Source organism: Panthera tigris, chromosome A1 (genome assembly GCF_018350195.1).
Source record: "Panthera tigris isolate Pti1 chromosome A1, P.tigris_Pti1_mat1.1, whole genome shotgun sequence".
Classification (NCBI taxonomy): Eukaryota; Metazoa; Chordata; class Mammalia; order Carnivora; family Felidae; genus Panthera; species Panthera tigris.
This window is the reverse complement of record NC_056660.1, coordinates 85251559-85267169: the sequence shown is the minus strand read 5'-3', so window position 1 is coordinate 85267169 and position 15611 is coordinate 85251559. Positions and strand designations below refer to the sequence as shown.

At 35.0% G+C, this 15611-nt stretch overlaps 1 protein-coding gene across 3 annotated transcripts in view; it reads left to right on the top strand.

Annotated features, from left to right (window-relative positions):
* Nucleotides 1-15611, top strand: part of LOC102968613 (butyrophilin subfamily 1 member A1-like) — a 76636-nt gene that overhangs the window by 49591 nt on the left and 11434 nt on the right. For all 3 annotated transcript variants that reach the window (XM_015542397.2, XM_015542396.2, XM_015542398.2), the window contains exons 6-7: nucleotides 12780-12800; nucleotides 14204-14224. In XM_015542397.2, the coding sequence (XP_015397883.2) occupies nucleotides 12780-12800; nucleotides 14204-14224 (42 nt within the window). The remainder of the gene's footprint in view (nucleotides 1-12779; nucleotides 12801-14203; nucleotides 14225-15611) is intronic.

The following is a 15611-nucleotide window of genomic DNA, read 5'->3' as shown; positions in this document are numbered from 1 at the left end:
CAGCAGAATCCTTCTTATGCACCACCTCTACCAATCATAGAGTTCTGCAAAGATTCATGTATAAGGGGAAGTATAAGGGCAATAGACTCACATCCTTATTAACAAGTAGATTAGAGGACACCTATTTAAAATTTGACAATTTGTGGCCAAGGTCCATACATTCCCCACAGCTGGCAGGAGCAACTCAAGAGGACTAACTTGAGGAATAGAGCATGCATAACAGCAGCAGAGTGCCACACCACAGATACATTTTGAAGCATGGGTCTCTGGACATGATTTGACCTGCTCTTCATAAAGCCATTACTCTCAGGAGCACAAAACATAACAGACGTACCTAACACAGAAGAAAAGAGACTTAGACAAAATGTCAAGACAGACCAACTCATTCCCCAAAAAAAGTACAACAAAATGTCACAGCCAGTGATCCACTTGAAACAGATACAGGTAATATACATGATTCACAATTTGAAGCAACAATTATAAGAATACTACCTATGCTTGAGAAAAGCATAGAAGACACCAGGGAGCCTATTACCCCAAATAGAAAAGATCTTAAAACCAATCATGCTGAAATGAAACATACAATAATGGAGATTCAAAACTGACTGGATTCAATGACTACAAGAATGAAAGAAGCAGAGGAAGGAAGAGGTGACAAAGGGGATAGATTTATGGAAAATAAAGAAGCTGATCAAAAGAGAGAAGGAAAATTTTGAACCATGAAAGTAGACATATGCAATCAGTGATTTCATTAAATGTAATGACATTCTTACAATAGCAGTCCCAGAAGAAGAGAGAGACAAGGTGGCAGATGGTTTGTCTGAGACAATTATAGTTGAAGACTTCCCAATCTGGGGAAGGAAATAGACTTCCAAATTCAGGATGCACATATAACTTCCATCAAAACGAACAAAAGCAGGTAAAAATCAAGACATATTGTGTCTAAATTTGCAAAATATAAAGAAAAAATCTTAAAAGCAACGAGACAAAAGAAGTCACTAACTCATAAAGGTAGACCAATAAGGTTAGCAGCAGTTTTCTCCACAGACACTTGGCAGGCCAGAAAAGGGCTCCATGATATATTCAATGTGCTGAATGGGAAAAATCTGCAGTCAGTAGTGAGGTATCCAGCAAGGCTATCATTCAGAATAGGAGAGATAAAGAGTTTCACAGATAAACAGAAACAAATAGAGTACTCTCAACCAGTCCTGCAAGAATTATGAAAGGGGACTCTTTCAATGGGAAGAAGACTAGAAAGACACAGAGAGTATCTCTCAAAATAATTACAAAACAATCACTACAACAGCACTAAGACCATTGATTATGATATATCAATAATTATTCTGAAAAAAATTTACACCGTAAATTGAATAAATGATCTAATCAAAAAACAATGTGTCAAAATGGATATGTAAGAAAAAAGACACACTTATGCTGACTACAACAGACTCATTTTAGACCTCAAGACACAAGCAAACTGAAAGTGAGGGGATGTAGAAACATTTACAATGCAAATAGATGTCAAAAGAAAGCTTTACTGGCAATATTTATAACAGACATACTACATTTTAAAATTTTTTTTAACATTTATTTATTTTTTGAGAGAGAGAAAGACAGACAGAGCATGAGCAGGGGAGGGGCAGAGAGAGACAGAGACAGAGACAGAGAATCCGAAGCAGGCTCCAGGCTCCAAGCTGTCAGCACAGAGCCTGATGCGGGGCTGGAACTCACAAACCATGAGATCGTGACCTGAGCTGAAGTTGGATGCCCAACCGACTGAGCCACCCAGGCACCCCCGGCCATACTACATTTTAAATTGAAGACTATAATATGAGATAAAGAAGGACATTGTATCATAATGAAGGAGGCTATCCAACAAGAAACTCTAACAATTGTAAATATTTATGCACCCAAAAGGAGAGCACTGCAATTTATAAAACAATTAATAACAAACATAAAGGAACTAATTGGTAATAATAAAGTAATAGGAGAGGAATTTAACATTCACTTACAGCAATGGAAAGATAATATGAGCAGAACATCAACAAGGAAACAATAGCTTTGAATGACACCCTGAGCCAAATGGGCTTAACAGATATAGTCAAAATATTTCCTCCTAAACTATCAGATTACCATGTTTTTCAAGTGCACATGGGATATTTTCCAGAATAGATCACTTACTTTGTCACAAATCAGGCCTCAACAAGTACAAAAAACTTTCAGATCATAACATATATGTTTTCTGACCACAATGTCATGAAATTTGAAATCGACCACAAGAAAAAAAAAATGGAAACATCAAAAATACATGGAGGTTAAAGGACATCTTACTCAGGAATGGATGGATCAACCAGGGAATTAAAGAAGAAATAAAAAAAATACACAGAAACAAATGATAATGAAAACAAGATGGCCCAAGAGCTTTGGGATGAAGCATAAGCTGTAGAAAATGGGAAATATAGAGTAATAGAAGCCTCCTTCAAGAAGTAAGAAAAATCTCAAATACAAAAACTAAGCTTACACCTGAAAGAGCTATGTAAACAACAACAAACAAAGCCTCAAACCAGCAGAATAAGATAATTAAGACAGATTAGAGCAGAAATTTATGATAGAGAAAATAATGAGGAAAAAAAGAACAGACGAATGGGAAAAGGGTCTGGTTGAAAAACTAATAACATTTATAAACTCCTAGCCAGATTTATCAAAAAGAAAGAGAAAGGACCTCAATAAATAAAATCACAAATAAAGGAGTAGAGATCACAACAAACACTACATTAATACAATTATAAGAGAATGTCATGAAACATCATATGTCAAGAAACTGGGCAACTTGGTATAAATGTACAAACTCCTAGAAACATATAAACTACCAAAGTTAAATGGAAAGAAATTGAAAACTTGAACAGACCAATAACCACCACCAACAACAAAAATGGAATCATTAATCAAAAATCCCCCAACAAAAACAGTTCAGGGCAAGAGTCTTCACAAGTGAATTTCAACAAAAATGTACAGAAGACTTAATACCTATTTTTCTAAAAATGTTCCAAAAAATAGAAATGGAAAGAAAACTTCCAAACTCATTCTATGAGGCCAGCATTATTGTGATTCCAAAACCAGATAAAAATCCCACAAACAGGGAAAATTAAAGGCCAGTATCCCTCAACAATATCCCTCGAGTAGAAAATTGAATCTAAGGTACAGAAATAGAATTATTCACCGTGATCAAGTGGGATTTATTCCTGGGCTGCAAGCGTGTTTCAATATTTGCAAAATCAATCAACATGATACACCACGTTAACAAAATAAAGAATAGGGACAATACATTCCTCTAAATGGATGCAGAAAAAGAATTTAACAAAGTACAGCATCAATTATTAAAAAAAAACAAAACATAAACCTCAATAAAGTAGAGATAGAGGGAACATGCTGCAACATCATAAAGGCCATAAGGAAAAGGCACACAGCTAATATCATCTGATATGGAGAAAAACTGAGAGTTTTTCCTCCATGATACAGGAGCATGTACGCCTGTACATGGGTACAGTGATACCCACTCTCAGCAGTTATTAAAAATACTACTGGAAATTCTAGCCTGAGATATCAGACGACAAAAAGACATATAAAGCATCAAAATTGGCAACAAAGAAGTCAAATACTATTTGCAGACAACATGATACTGAATATAGAAAATTGTCAAAATGTCTATACTACCAAAAAAATTGCCATATTTAATGCAAACCCTAACAAAATACACCAGCATTTTTCAGAGAAATGGAATATTTCTAAGAATTTATGGAACCACAGAAGACCTGGAATAGCAAAAACAACCTTGAAAATGAAAAGAAAAGCTGGAGACATCATAATTCCAGACTTCAAGTTATATTACAAAGTTGTAATGATCAAGACAATATGATACTGGCACTACAACAGACCCATACATCAATGGAAAAGAATAGAAAACCCGGAAATGGGCCCACAACTATATGGGCAACTTATCTTTGACAAAACAGGAAAGAATATCCAATGTGAAGAACACAGTCTCTTGTACAAATGATGTTGGGAAAACTTGAAAACAAGAGGCTAAAGAAGGAAAAGGACCACTCTGAATACCATACACAAAAGTAAATTCAAAGAGGGTGAGAGGCATACATGTTAGTGAGGAAATCATTGAAATCCTAGAGGAGAAAACAGGCAGTAACCTCTTTCACATTGGCCATTACTAGCTGTTTCTCCAGAGGCAAGGAAAACAAAAGCAAAAACAAACTATTGGAAATTTACCAAGATAAAGCCTCTCCACAGTGAAGAAAACAATCAAACTAAAAGGAGACATTTGGAATAGGAGGAGATATTTACAATTGACATATCTGGTAAAGGGTTATTATCCAAAATAGATGAAGAACTTTTCAAACTCAACATCAAAACAACAAATAATACAGTTAAAAAATGGACAAATGATATGAATATACACTTTTTTCTAAAAAAAAGGTGTTAATGGCTAAGAGAAGCAAGAAAAGATGGTCAATATCACTCATCAATAAGGAAACACAAATCAAAAGTAAAATTAAATATCACCTCAAACCAGTGAGAAGGGCCAGAATTAACAACACAGGAAAAAACAGATGTTGGCAAGGATACACAGAAAGGGGAACCCCCTTACACTGTTGATGGGAATGCAAACTGGTTGAACCACTTGGAAAACAGTATGTAAATTCCTCAAGTTAAAAATAGAACTACCATAAGATCCAGCAATTGCACTACTAAGTATTTACCCAAAGGATACAAAAAATACTGATTTAAAGGCGTACATGCATCTGTTGTGTTTAGAAGCATTATCTAATATATCCAAACTATGCAAATTTGCAAAAAAAAAGCGCTCAAATTCCCATAAACTGATGAATCAATAATGAACATGTGAAAAAATATACATATACATAATGTATATGTAATGTAATGTATAATGTAATTGTGTGTGTGTGTGTGTATAATGGAATATTACTCAGCAATAAAAAAAAGAATGAAATCTTGCCATTTGGGAAGTCATGGATTTAGCTAGAGATTATCATGCAAGGTGAAATAAGTCATTCAGAGAAAGACACATACCATATGATTTCATTCAAATGTGGAATTTAAGAAACAAAACAAATGAACATATGAAGGGAAAAGAGAGAGACGTAAACCATAAAACTGATTCTTGAGTAGACAACAAACTGAGGGTTGCTGGAGGGAAGGTGGGCTGACCAATGGGTTAAATGAGTGATGGGTATTAATGAGGGCACTGGTTGTGATGGGCAATGGGTATCTATAGAACTGATGAATGACTAAATTCTACTTCTGAAACCAATACTGCACTGTATTTCAACTAACTGGAATTTAAGTAAAGACTTGAAACTCAAATTTAAAAAAATAGCATTTTCATTTTGGAGGTAAATACCCAGTGGTGGATTTATGGATCATATGGTGTTTCTATTTTTAAATTTTTGCACAATCTCCATACTGTTTTCCCCAATGGCTCCACCAGGTTACATTCCCACCAACAGTGTCTGAGAGTTCCCTTTACTCTACTGCCTCGTCATCTTATGTTATTTCTTGTCTTTTTTGGAAACAGCCATTCGAACAAGTGTAAGGTGATAATCTTATTGTGTTTTTGATTTGTAAATTGTTTATAATTACTAATGTTGAATATATTATCAAGTATATGTTGACAATGTGTTTGTTTTCTTTAGAAAAAAAATGTCTATTCAGGTCCTCTGCCCATTTTTAAATCAGATTGTTTTTGGTATTGTTCATGCTGTATAAATTCTTTACATGTTTGGATATTAACCTCTTCTTGGATATATTATTTGCAAATTTCTCTCATTCAAGTATTTGCCTTTATGTTTTGTTGATGACTTCCTTTTCTGTTGAAGAATTTTTACCATAGTGTTGTCCCAGTACTTTATTTTTGCTTTTATTTTTCCTTTCCTGGGGCAATATGTTCATAAATATGATGCTAAACTAATGACCAAGAGATTACTGCCTCTGTTTTCTTTTAGAAGCTTTATGACTTCAGGTCTCACATTTAGATCATCAATCCATATTTATTGTATTTTTGTGTATTGTGTAAGAAAGTGGTCCAGTTTCATTCTTTCACATATACCTGTGCAGTTTTCTCAACACCACTTGTTGAAAAACCTTGTTTTCTCATGATATATTCTTGCATCTTCTGTCATAGGTTGACTATATAAATGTGGGCTTATTTCTGTGCTCTGTATCCTATTCTATTGATCTATGTGTCTATTTTTGTGTTAGTACTATACTGCCTTGATTACTGCAGTTTGTAGTCTATCATTAAATCTGCCATTGTGATTCCATTATCTTTGTTCTGAAATCAAGATTTCATTAGTTATACAAGTTTTTTTTTTCTGTGATTCCATAAAAGTTTTAGGATTATTTGTTCAAGTTATCTTAAAAGATGTTATTGGCATTTTGTTGGATTTGTACTGAAACTTTAGGTTGCTTTAGGTTGGATGGACATTTTAAATATATAAATTATTCTAAAATGTAAGCATAATACATTTTTCCATTTGCTTATGTCATTGCAATTTGAATATATTATTATTATTATTATTATTATTATTGTCTAATTGTGGCAGCTAGGATTTTCAGCACTACTATGAGGAATAAAAGTGGTGAGACTGAATATCCCTGTCATATTCAAAACTTGGAAAGATTTCAGTTTTTCACTATTGTATGATGTTAAGGTTGAATTTTTTGTATATCACCATTATTATGTTGAGATATTTTCCCTCTAAATCCACTTTGTTGAGAGTTTTTATCAGGAAGGAATGTCATAATTTGACAAATGCTTTTTCTTCCTCTAGTGAGATGATCATATGTTTTTTATCCTTTCTCTTATTAATGACATTAATCACATTGATTGGTATGTGAATGGTGAAAACATGCTTGCATCCCTGAAATAATTACTACTTGATCATGGTTAGTGATTTTTTTTAATGTATTGTTGAATTTGGCTTTGCTAATATTTTTTTTGGCAATTTTCACGCATGTTCATCATAGATATTAGCCTGTAGTTGTATTTTTGTTTTTTGTTTGTTTTTTGTTTGTTTTTGTTTATTTTTAGTATTTTGTTTTGTTCTGTTTTTCTGTACCTTTGGCTTGGTCTCAGGGTAATGCTGACCTCATAGAAAGAATTTGGATGCTTTCTTCCATATTCTATGTTTTAATATAGTTTCAGAAGAATAGGTATTAATGCTTCTTTAGATGTTTGGTAGAACTTACCAGTGACACCACTAGTCCTGGACTCCTGTTTGTTAAAAGTTTATTAATTACTAATTTTATTATTATTAAGTGGCTTTTCAAATTTTCTATTTTTCCTGATCGAGTTTTGGAACTTGGTATCTTTCTAGGAATTTACCTATTTTTTTCTAGGTTGTCCAATTTGTTGGCATTTTTTTAAATAATATTCTCTTATAATCTTTGCATACCTGCTGTGTTTTTTTTCCATTATCTGATTTTATTTATTGTGTCCTCTCTTTTTTTTCCCTTGATAAACCTGGCTATAAATTTACCAATTTTGTCTAACTTTTCAAAGAAACAGCTCTTGGTTTCATTTATATTTTCAACTTTTGTCTCTATTTCATTTACCTCTGCTCTAATCTTCATTTTCAGTAGCATTTTTGGTTGTCCTTTCCCTTTCTAGCTCCTTTAGCAGTAAGTTTAGATTGATTACTTGAGAACCCACAGCTAACATTATACTTAATGGTGAAAAGCTGAAAACTTTTCCTCCACATTCAGAACATGACAAGTATGTCCATTCTCAACATCTTTTTACAACATAGAATACTTATGCATTCTAAAATGCTGAGGCATTTTAACAGTATGGATTCATTGTAACCATAAGCATAGAATTTTTTCCCATTTCCTTGTGTCTTCTTCAATATCTTTCATCAGCATTTTGTAGTTTTTAGATTACAAATCATTCACCTCTCTGGTTAGGTTTATTCCTAGGTATCTTATGGTTGTTGGTGCAATTATAAATAGGATCAATTCTTTAGTTTCTTTTTCTGCTGCTTAATCGTTGATGTATTAGGAATTCAACATTTCTGCACATTTCTATACATTGTACTTCTGTACAAGATTTCTGTACATTGATTGTGTATCCTGTGGTTTTATTGGATTCCTGTATCATTTCTAGGAATTTTTTGATGGAGTCTTTTGGGTTGTCTATATCATTTAATCTGCAAGTAGTGAAAGATTGACTTTTTCCCTATCTATTTGGATGCTTTTTATTTCTTTAACTGTGTAATTGCTGAGGCTTGTACTTTCAGTGTCAAATAACAGTGATGAGAATGGATATCCCTGTTTTGTTCCTGACTGTAGATGAAAATCTTTCAATTTTTCTTTAGTGAGATGATGTTAACTATGGGTCTTTCATATATGGCCATTATTTTTTTGATGTATGTTCCCTCAATCCCTACTTTTTGAGTTTTTGTTTGCCAGAGTGTGGCAAATTTTAACTAGGTATGCTCTGGTCTGCTTATTATATGATAGCTGATGTGACTTCCAGTAGAACTGAAGCCTTGCAGGACACTGTGGTTGGGAGACATGGTGTGGACAGCATTTCTGTTGGTCCACTGAGGAAGGAACCTGCCTTGCTGGGACTGAGGCACACTTGACAGGGAATGGAAATATTGGCAGAGCACAGGGGTGTGAGACTTGGTGTAAGCAAGGTAGGCAGCCAGTCTCAGCACTGTGTATTTACTAAAGGTTGTTCTGTGTTTATACTGAGTGGTGAGGGAGACAGATATCACCAACCAACTCCTTTGTTTCCAGTGAGGGGTTCTTGTGTCTGGTGCTCTCAGAGAAGCACTCACTGAAGAGTGAATAATCTCCCCTCTGTGTGCTCCCTGTGTTTTCCAGATTCCCATTTCCATGTTGTCTGTCCCTAGGTAGTTTGCCTGTCTTCTAGCAATGAGCATTGCAGGGTCCATTCCAGTAAAGGCTCCCAACTTTGAAAACAACAGACTTTAGGGACATGGTTTGGGCAGGGGCTGCACTGGTCTTCTGGAAGAGGATCTCATCTCACTGAGACTGATGCAGGTTTTGCTGATAAGGGCAATCACAGGCCAGGAAGACAGTGTCAGGGTTGAGCTGCCTTTGACAGAAGGCTTTGTAATTATTATCAATGGTGTGGGAGGGAAGTGGAACATTCTGACACTTTTGTCCCTGTAGAGGGGTCCCTATGAATGCCATCTGTCACTCAAGTGCTCCAAGAAGAATAACAATCCCTACCTGTGTTCCCCAAGCATTCCTCCAGCCAAGCCACCTGCCCTTGTAGTGTTTGCCTGCCTTCTCCACAGGAGTAGGACAGTACTTTTTGTTCTGTATCCCAGTTAAGCCCCCTGACATTAAAAACTCCAGGCTTTAAGCCCTATTGTATAAAAAAAAAAAATTCTAGGAAATAAGCTCCTTTGTTATTCCCAGTCAATGGCTTTGAGGAAGTGTCCTCCTTGTGCATTCCCCTGCATAATCCTCTCTCTCTCTCTCTCTGTCTCTTTGTCTCTGTCTCTGTCTCTCTCTCTCTCTCTCTCTCGTCTTTCTCTTCAACCAGGGGTCCCTCCCTTCCACAGTGCCCAGGATCCATGTCTCCCCCAAACCATGTCTCTGCATTTCCTACTTTCCTCAATGTCGCCTTTTCTCTCCCTCTAGTTGTGAAGTTGTTCTGTCAGTCTTCAGGTCAATTTCATAGGTATTCAGAATGACTTGACAGCCATCTAGTTTTTTTTAAGTAATGAGAAAAGTGTAAAGTTCTCCTACTATGCAATCATCTTAGCTCTGAAGCAGGAAACCTTGAAAAGGAAGGAAAAGCTCATGGTATCACCCTTCTGGATACCATAATGTACTGTAAAGCTATAATAATGAGAACGGTACTTTACTGACACAAATGTGGATAAATAGATACATGAGCACAACAGAATAGCCCCCAAATAAGTACTCACTTATATGGACAATTATTCAGTGACAAAAGAGGCAAGAATATACAATGGGGAAACTATCCATTCAATAAATGATGTTGAGAAAACTAAAAAGATACTTGCAAAAAAATGAAATTTGACCACTTTCACACCATAAACAAAAGTAAATTGATAATGGGTGGGAAGACATAAATGTAATATCTAAACCATAAAAGTCTTAGAAGAAAACATAAGCAGTGAGTTCTTTGGCAAAAGTCTGAGCAATATTTACTTGAATCTGGTTCCTCAGGCAAGGAGAGCAAAAACAAAAACAAACTATTAGGACCATATCAAACAATTTTTTTTTCACAGCCAATGTAACTATTAACAAAATGAAAACACAACCCACTTAATGGGAATAGATACTTTCAAATTATGTATCTAATAAGGGATTCACTATGAAAATATATAACAAACTCATACAATTCAATATCAAAAACTCAAGCAACCTGGGGCGCCTGGGTGGCGCAGTCGGTTAAGCGTCCGACTTCAGCCAGGTCACGATCTCGCGGTCCGTGAGTTCGAGCCCCGCGTCAGGCTCTGGGCTGATGGCTCGGAGCCTGGAGCCTGTTTCCGATTCTGTGTCTCCCTCTCTCTCTGCCCCTCCCCCGTTCATGCTCTGTCTCTCTCTGTCCCAAAAATAAATAAAAAACGTTGAAAAAAAAAAATTTTAAAAACTCAAGCAACCCAATTTAAAAATGGGCAAAGATCTGACTGGACTTTTCAAAAAAGACGTACAGATATACAATGGTTACAGGAAAATATGCTAAACATCACTAACCATTAAGAAAATATATATCAAAGCCACAGTAATATATAATCTCACATCTATCACCATGACTAATATCAAAAGGACAGGAAACAACAAATCGTAAATATGTGGAAAGGGGATAATGTGAACTGTTGGTGGGAATATAAATTGGTGCAGCCATTATTGAAAACTGCATGAGGATATTCAAAATAAATAAAATTGAATTATCACATTATCCAGTAATTCCAGTACAAGGTAATTATCTAAAAATTAAAAACACAAATTTAAAAAGCATTTCTATGTTTATTACAGCATTATTTACATAGCCAAGATATGGAAGAAACATAAATGTCCAATGATTGTTGAATGGATAAATAAAACATAGTGTGTGTGTGTGTATATATATATATATATATATGTTTATATCTATATAATGGAATATTACTTAGCCATAAAAATGAATTAAGAAAGAATGAGATATTGCCATTTGAGACAATATGGATGTACCTAGATAGTACTATGCTAAGTGAAATAGTTCAGATGAAGAAAGCCAAATACCATATGATTTCTTTTGCATGTGGAATCTAAAACTCAAAACAGGGACACCTGGGTGGCTCAGTTGATTGAACGTCTGACTTCTGCTCAGGTCATAATCTCGTGGTTTGTGAGTCCAAGCCCTAGTTTGGGTTCTGTACTGACATCTCAGAGCCTGGAGTCTTCTTTGGATTCTGTATCTCCCTCTCTTTCTCCTCCCCTCCCACACTTGTGCTCTCTCTCTCTCTCTCTCACTCTCAAAAATAAATAAACATTATTTTTTAAATACAAATAAAAATTAAAACAAACTAAGGAACAGAACAAAACAAACTGTGGTTTTAGATGCGGAGAATAGCTGATGGTTGTTATAGAGGATATTGGTGAGGGAATAAATGAAATGAGTAAAGGGAAATAACAGGTGCTATCTTTCAGTAACAAAATATATTTAGAAAACGGGTATAGTTTCTCAGGATCCACATAAGAGTGAAAACATATGGTATCTGTCTTTCTCTGTATGACTTATTTCACTTACCATGGGGGAGGGGAAGGAAAAAAAAATTAGAGAGGGAGGGACCCAAAACGTAAGAGACTTAAAAACTGAGAACAAACTGAGGGTTTGATGGGGGGTGGGAGGGAGGGGAGGGTGAGTGATGGGTATTGAGGAGGGTACCTGTTGGGATGACCACTGGGTGTTGTATGGAAACAAATTTGACAATAAATTTCATATTAAAAAAAAGAAGTAAAAAATAAAATAAAAACGGGTATATAATGTACAGCACAGGGAATATAGTCAATACTATTCTATTATATTTGTATGGTGGTCAATAATAACTAGACTCAATTTACTCATGATTTCATAAAACAAATATTCAATCACTACCTTTTGGTAGTGGAAACTAATAAAGTATATCCGGTCAATTATGCTTCAGTTAAAAAAAAATCTCGCTGTGTGAACAAGGGTTTAAGATAATAACATTTTGCACTCTCCTAAGCATAGAGATATGATTTTGGAGATACATACTTTACTCTCATTCTCTTTGAATGACCTCCTCCAACTGTCATAAATGTAGTTAATAGTGTCAGAAAGAGATTTATTCAAACAGTTTGAAAAATTTTAAAAGCATTTGGCAATACTTGTTACAGTGTTGTCCTTTGGGAATATTTTAATGTAAGACAGCTCAGAACTACTAAATACCCAACAGGTCCACTATTCTCGAGAGAATATCATCCTGAGCAGTGTTAGAGGGTCATGACTCAGACCTCTCTGAATCATAGTACAGGTTCTCAAAACTCTGTGAATAAACTCTATGAGGATGAAACTTGTATTTGCTTGTTATCCAGCTGCACAACACATGGCTCACAGATACAAAATATAGTTTCCAACCTCCATCTGTAATAAACTGCATCACCTTCACAGAGCAGTGAACTCTCAGAATTTTTAGTTTCACTCTAACTAATTTGTGTATTTCCTCTTAAAGGTAAACTCCGGAAAGAATATGGTAAGTCATTCATTACTTCCTTGTGTATATCATATTGATCACAGTATAAAAAGTCAGGCCTTTTTTGAAGGAAAGTTTTAAGAGAAAAACACTTGGTAAAGATATAAGTATATAAATACCACTTTGGAATTTGGGATTGTGCATTTCCTTTCATTTTTTTCTTTTTTAAAAAAAAATTAAAGGTTTTTACTTTATTATTGAGAGACAGAGACAGAGCATGAGCAGGTGAGAGGCAGAGAGAGGAGGAGACACAGAATCTGAAGCAGGCTCCAGGCTCCAAGCCGTCAGCACAGGGCCTGACGCGGGGCTCGAACTCACAAACCGCGAGATCATGACCTGAGCCAAAATTGGACGCTCAACCGACTGAGACACCCAGGCGCCCCTCATTTTTTCTTAATTAGGTTGTTCCAGTGTCCATGAGCTCTGTTAGGTCATGCTGTGTCTAATCCCTTGAAGTTTGCAAATGTTGCTTTGATTCTACAGAGAGGAGAAACTGGGTAATACTTGAGGAAAATACTAAAGGAAGGTCTGCAGTTAAATCTACCAGATATACTGAAAAGGTACAGGGTGCTACATTTCAATGCACAACACAGCCTTGTCTACTATTCAAATCTCTACTAATGTTAGCTATTCTCACTTTTTGTTGTTTGTTTGAAGTGCATGTTTTACTTGCTAACCCACTTTCACTGGAATTGAGAAAAGGAAGCTTGTGTAAAATGTACTTGGAGAACATTTTTTTTTCTCGTCTGCATTTTCAAAATTTCTTCATGTCTTGAGGATTCTTTCTTACCTATTCTGACCCACTCAAATTTAAAAAATTTTCCTCATGTACCACACACCAGTTCCCAAAGTAGAAATTGCTGTTTGTATTATCATCAGACTACGCTCCTAGATGAAGCATTAGAGGAAAATTATGTCTTTCAATGCCCAGGATTTCTTCTTGGGATGAGCAATAAAGACTAATTAGCTGTTTCAGGTTGTTTCTGGCTCTGGATATATTCTCCTCTCAAAGGCTCACTGATCTTGTCCCAGTCTCTTGTAGTTCAAACCCCATGTGTAATCTGGATGAACTTTGCTTGGGAAATATTCTAGGATGACATCCACACAATCAGCAGATGGAACAGCATGGACTGACTTAGTTCTTGGAGAAAGGAGACCGTAGATGATGGAGTTATGAGCATATTTCATGATACTATGCAGTCTCTTAGAAATTATCTATTTGAGATAATGTACACAATGCCTTCTTTTTTTTTTGTTTTTTCTTCTCTAGCTTTTAATTTTCACCTACTTGCCTAATATTTTACCAAGTCAGATGTTGAAAGATTTGAGTAAAGTCTGTTTCTTTAGAAATTCTTCCATATATACTTTGTTGAATTCTTTATTATATATTTGTTTTTACACAGAGCTCTTACGTGAACAGAAAGGTGAGTAGTATTTGCTTAAATTTTAGCGGCAGACATCATAGAAAAGTATATTGGTCAACTAAAATTTAGCAATTGATTCCATATCATAAACTATTTTTTAAATGGTCTTTCTTTTAAGCAGTCTCTCTATATATGATTAGTCATAAGTTGAAACTATTTTGTATTTTGTAACATTATAAATTATAAGTTCTATAAATGATTTGCATTTTAAGAGTCACACTGTGGCATCTTTGTTGAAATCTTTCTCCTGTTTATTATTTGTTTTATTTTTTACAGTCTCAATGAGGTGTTCAGATATTCCTTTATGATTTTTCTACTATTACTTCTTAAATACAAATTAATACCTGAATTTTGATCTTCATATTGGTTTCTTCTAATATCTGAATCTATATTATTAAATAACAATTAATGCTAATTCTATTTTATACAATAGGATGCCAATCAAATATATCACCATCAATATTGGGCACTTTTAAAGACTTTGCATTTTTCTATATGATATATAAAATTTTAAAAATATGATATGCATAAGCTTTGATATACCATATGCATATTTTTGTTTTGATTTTTCTTTATTCTTGGCCTTGTTTTTAGGAGAATTTTTTATGGTAATTTGGTCTCTGTACCTTTGTACTTGTTTTTCTCTATTCCTGAAATATTTTATTTCTGTAATCATTTCCTAATTAACTCTGTTTTTCCTGTGGGAACCTGGTGAACCCTCACTAGTTGAGAGAGGGATATGAGTAGTCTATGGTATCCCACAGCCATGCATTCTCTCATTATTGTTTTTCATGGTAATCTGTGCATGTGACAGGTCAGAGCTATGTGTCCTCCTTTACTGAGGGAGCCTGATCCATGCGGAGCTAAGGGCGGCCAGTCCACAAATATCTGTTGAGTGGAAAAAATTATTTGTATTTATATTTTTCTTTGTCAAATTGTTTTGCTCCTTGTTTTTCTAGATTATGTATGAAAGAAAATATTAGCTGGGAAACAGACCTAATGTTTTATTTCCTGATCTAGGGTTTAAAGATAACATAACACCTAATTTTTGGAGAAACACTTATGTCAAAATTAATTTCTTATATTTCCTTAATACTATATTGAATTGAATCTCATGTCTTTGGCCATGCAACTCTAGGCCAAGTGAGGCAAGGTGAAGAATCTTGTCCTGGAGGTGCCTAGAAATATATTTGGCATGAGACTTTCAGTTAGGCTCTATGTGACCTCAAGAGAGTGATGTGGAGGGAACACTTCCTAAGAGAGTTACTAAGTACTCCTCTCCCATGAAAGGCTATCGTTCATGTGGGAATTGACAGGGAGGACCTTAAGGAATCTACCAAAATCCTCTCCAAAAGAAAGTGATAATTTGAACATCTAAGCACGCAGA